Here is a 4,880-nt window from a genome sequence, read left to right as displayed (position 1 = left end):
TTACCACTGTGTGGCATCCCCCCTTCTTCTTACAACACTCAACAGACATCTGGGGACAGAGGAGTCCTACGTAACCATGATGTTGTGATTGCTGCAGAATGTGGTCTGGCATTATCGTGTTGAAAAATGCAGGGTCTTCCTTGAAAGAGATGACGTCTAGATGGGAGCATATGTTGTTCTAGAACCTGAACATAGTTCTCTGCATTAATGGTGCCTTTCCAGCCATTCAAGCTGCCAATGCCACAAGCGCTCATGCAACCCCATACCATCAGTGATGCGGGCTTCTGAACGGAGCGTTGATAACAACTTGGGCTATCCTTGTCCTCTCTGGTCCGGATGACATGGCGTCCCAGTGTTCCATAAAGAACTTCAAATCATGACTCATCTGACCACAGAACAGTCTTCCATTTTGCCACACTCCATTTTAAATGATCCCTGGCCCAGTGCAAACATCTGAGCTTGTGGAGCTTGCTTAGAAATGGCTTCCTCTTTGCACTGTAGAGTTTCAGCTGGCAACGGCGGATGGCACGGTGGATTGTGTTCACTGACAATGCTTTCTGGAAGTATTCCTGAGCCCATTCTGTTATTTCCTTGACTGTGGCATTCCTGTTTGAGGTGCAGTGACGTTTAAGGGCCCGGAGATCACGAGCATCCAGTAGAGTTTTACGGCCTTGACCCTTACGCACAGCGATTGTTCCAGATTCTCTGAATCTTTTGATGATGTTATGCACGGTTGATGATGATAACCTAAAAGTCTTTGCTATTTTACGCTGGGTAACACCATTCTGGTATTGCTGCACTATCTTTCTGCGCAACAATGGTGGAATTGGTGATCCTCTTACCATCTTGGCTTCTGAGAGACACTGACACTCTGAGAAGCTCTTTTTATACCCAATCATGTTGTCAATTGACTTAATTAGTGTTAATTGGTCTTCCAGATGTTCGTAATATGCTCAATTTCCTTTTTCCAGCTATTTATTGCTACTTGTCCCAACTTTTTTGGGATTTGTTGACACTGTGAAATTTTGAATCAACATATTTTCCTTTAAAATTTTACATTTACTCAGATTAAACTTTTGATCTGTCATCTATGTTATATTACGAATAAAATATTGACATTTGCCATCTCCACATCATTGCATTCACTTTTTATTCACAATTTGTTTAGTGTCCCAACTTTTTTGGAATCCGGTTTGTACATATTGGTAGACAAAATTGTTACACATATTCTGGCAATTACTGTTTTTGTTCCACAGTGAAAATCTTCTAGATGTTTCTTGTTTTGTTTCAGTTTGAACGTAAAAAAAAAAAAAAATCTGACATTCATTGGTGCATTCATCTGTGCTCGTCTTACTGTGATGTAGGAGTTGGCGAAGTGTGCCCAGCTGAACAGGTCCACCAGTCTGTACAAGCTGGCCAGTTTACAGCGCGTCAGCTTCTCGCCTTTCACCATGGTGGAGGATTCCACTCCGTACAAGTCGTTGATGGGAGTTACCATCCCCAGACCTTAAGGATCAGATCAGAGTTAAATAAAGGAAGGGGGTGAAGGAGACAATACATACTACAAAAGTTAAAAAAAAAACACTCAGGGCCAGACAGCTGTATCCAGCATCTGGATATTTTTTTCTAATGATATTGGATCTCTAGCTCTACGTTAGAATCCTACATTACATTTTGATTTAACATATTCAGCCCCTCCTCAGACGTCATTACTGCTATCTTTTAGGGAGGATTTGAAATAACCTGCTTTATAGTCTTTGACACCTAATTCTTCATTAGTTGTACATTCCACTGCGCTGATTGAAAGCAGACTTCACATGTGGGCTTCTGGACAGAACTCCAAGAGGATCAAAACCCGGAGAAATATTCACAGCTCTTCCGGAGTCTGGAGTTGAGACGTCTAACAGCATTAATACCCTCAAGCACACACAAAGCTCATGCTTGGATATGGATCCCTCCCTTCTAGTGTTTGCTCCGTGGGTTGGCGCAGCTTGTTCTGATGAATCTTTGTGTCTGGTTGCCCTGGGTCACAGACCGCGGCCCAACGAGCACTCACTGAGAGGGGACGTGTTGAAGCCGGCCACCGAGCTGGCCATGATGAAGTCTGCGATCTGCCTGAGGGCCAGAAGTCCAGTCGGGTTGTTCCCTTTTCTCTGCTGCTCCTGGATCAGACTTTCCAACTCTTCTTTGAAAGTCTGAGAGGAACAAAAAAACAAAGAGGGGAAGATTTAATTTTAAAAGCTGACAGAAGACATCAAAACTTCACCACTAAAGTGGAACTGCAACAAGATGTTTTAGATTAAAACACATCAGGATTTTCATGTTTTCTTTAGCAAATATTCTCATGACAAACTAAACTCCTTCAAGAACTGTGGGAGTTCTGCTCTGCCAGCTCCTGCTCCCACAGTCAGACTCGAATTAGCCACACCTGTGATCCTGTGACTTGATGAGCATGAGGAGTATAAGAGGCCTCAGATGACACTCATCCAGCGCTGGAGCATTACCTGCCAATGGTAGTCTTGTTCTAGCCTTCTACTTGTGGTCCAAGCTAAATATTAATGGTGCTTTTTTTCCATGTCTCCAGTGAGTTACCTTTGATGTCCTGTGTTCCTGAAATCTTCTCTGTGGGTCTCAAGCTCCTCTGTGTCTCATCAGCTACCTCCACGCCTTCCTACCACTTGCCTTTCACCTGCACCTCTTACACCTAGAACCATTTGGGTCTACTCTCCCCACATTGACCTCAACCACCAACATAAGAGAGAACTGCAACATCGTTATCGCCCTCGACATCATAGACTCTAACCTTCTCTCTGCTCCTCAGGGTTCCAGTCCCTCCCCTGGGTTATCACTTATACGTATCTCACCTTGAAAAATCAACACTGTACTGATTCTGCGTCTTGGTCTTTGTTTCCATTGATCCTTATATCTGGGTTTAGCTGCAATTGTCACAAGAACTTGAACTGGAAATAGGATATTTCCAATCAGGTGTAACACGGCTGAAACATTCAAGACTGTTTACTTATTGGAGTCGTTGAAAAGGGAAATAAAAAGTATTGATGAAAAAATGGTCAGAGCAGGCAAAAAAATTAAAAATGGAGAAGCAATGTTCAGAGTAGGCCTGTCGCAAAAAACAATAAATCAGTTAATTGCATGATAAATCAAAATGATCGACCTCATTTTCATTTATCGGCTTTATCGTTTCTTCGTGTCTCTCTCTTTCTACTGGACACTGGATGACAAAAAGCTCAACTCTGGTGCTCTTGACTGATCTGTCCCTTTCTATTTTCTCTTTAAAATCCATTTTAACCATCAAAAATCGCGTTTTTGGATCGTTAAAAGTAGCTAAGCTAAGAAGCTAAGCTATGAGCTAAGCTAACAGGCCGACCTCTGGGAAAACAAACCTCTGTCTTGTTGAAACTCAAAAATTCACAGTTGAAACCTGTGCCTTCGTGTAAAAAGTTTTTTTTTTTCTGCAAAAAGAAGCTGAGAACTTGTTTACTGATTTTTTTTATTAGAAGCGTTTGTGTGAAAAATGCTATGCTAAAGAGCTCAAACCACACAGAGCGTCCGCCGTTTTGAGAACTGAAGAGAGACAACCCATGTCACGTCAAGGGGCCTCCCTCCCATTTTTCTTAAAGAGACACGCTGCTCGCACCCTCACTATGCATCCTTCGGTTCAAACAGTCTTATACTGTTATCCGGTGGTCAAAAAAAGGTGCTACACACAAAACAAATTAACAAAGAATTCTTCTTAAATTTGACAACAATTACTAATTATTGTCAAATTTCAAACAATATTATCGTTTATCACAATAATTTCTGAGACAATTAATCACCCAGCAAAATTTCTTGTCGTGACAGACCTAGTTCTGAGTGGGACAAATGAAAAAGCGGCATGAAGGAGACGTGTTAATCGTAGGTTAGAAATCGTCTCTATGTCAATCGGACCCATCCAAAAAATATAGGATCAGGATTGGCTGACCACGCAAGATGTGTTGAGATAGGCTGTGACTGGCTGCTTGGTGTGACAGGGAAAGCGTTAGCATTTGTGGCTAATCCTCATGTTCAGATCCCTGAGAAAATATACAATAATGTCTTAGGCAACAGCACAAAAACACAGCTGGCTGAAAAAGGAATTACTTGGTTTTCATTTTGCTTTAAACCTGATGTTCCTCATAATGCAAGACATGCAGCAAAATCCTAACCACGGATTGCATTCTCAGAAAACATGGATTATGGCTGTAGATGCACACGAGTCAGTGATTCTGAAATATGTTTTCAACTGTGGATTCACAGATTCATTCAAACTCGAGCTGTAGTCAGTAACAACATCTAGAAGGTTTTAATCTATAGGCTCCAGAGGTCTTGTAGGAGCACATTGGCTATTTCTTAACGAATTATAAATTTTAAAGGCGCGACCAGTGCAGAGCATTTCCACTAAACCAACGTAAATTAAAAAAACGGAAATGTTTCTAATCAGACAGGAACAAAAACCTTTGATGACTGAAATGTGTTTTGAATTCACTTCTTAACTAATGTTTTCTTTAATAGCCAGCAAATAATACTAAATAGGTAGTAATAAAACATAAAACATACCGTGGGAACAACATGTGGAGAGTTTATCTTCCAGATGAAAGATTGATGATTTGACTTACAACCCTGCTGCATGTAGAAATATTTCTAAATTTTCTAATTAGTGTGTTGTGTTAATAGAAATAAACAAAACTGTTCTTATATATTTACAGGAGAGCTTTTGTGAATCCACATCTTATTGATGTGGACGATCTATAGGCGTCTTCGTAATGGAGACATTTTGCGCTCCAAAATGGATTTAAGTCTGAAACTGGGCCCTTTTTTTCTATATAAATGTGTGTGTGTGT

The 4,880-nt window shown here is 40.9% G+C and overlaps 1 protein-coding gene across 1 annotated transcript in view; it reads right to left on the bottom strand.

Annotated features, from left to right (window-relative positions):
- add3a (adducin 3 (gamma) a) overlaps nt 1-4,880 on the bottom strand; it is a gene marked incomplete in the record, with an annotated part of 59,157 nt that overhangs the window by 34,567 nt on the left and 19,710 nt on the right. Inside the window, 2 exon segments of the mRNA XM_037689730.1 lie at nt 1,355-1,506; nt 2,057-2,195. Of these exon segments, the coding sequence (XP_037545658.1) occupies nt 1,355-1,506; nt 2,057-2,195 (291 nt within the window).

Source organism: Nematolebias whitei, chromosome 16 (assembly GCF_014905685.2).
Source record: "Nematolebias whitei isolate Nwh7 chromosome 16, NemWhi1, whole genome shotgun sequence".
Lineage (NCBI taxonomy): Eukaryota > Metazoa > Chordata > Actinopteri > Cyprinodontiformes > Rivulidae > Nematolebias > Nematolebias whitei.
This window is presented reverse-complemented; position numbering and strand designations above follow the sequence as displayed.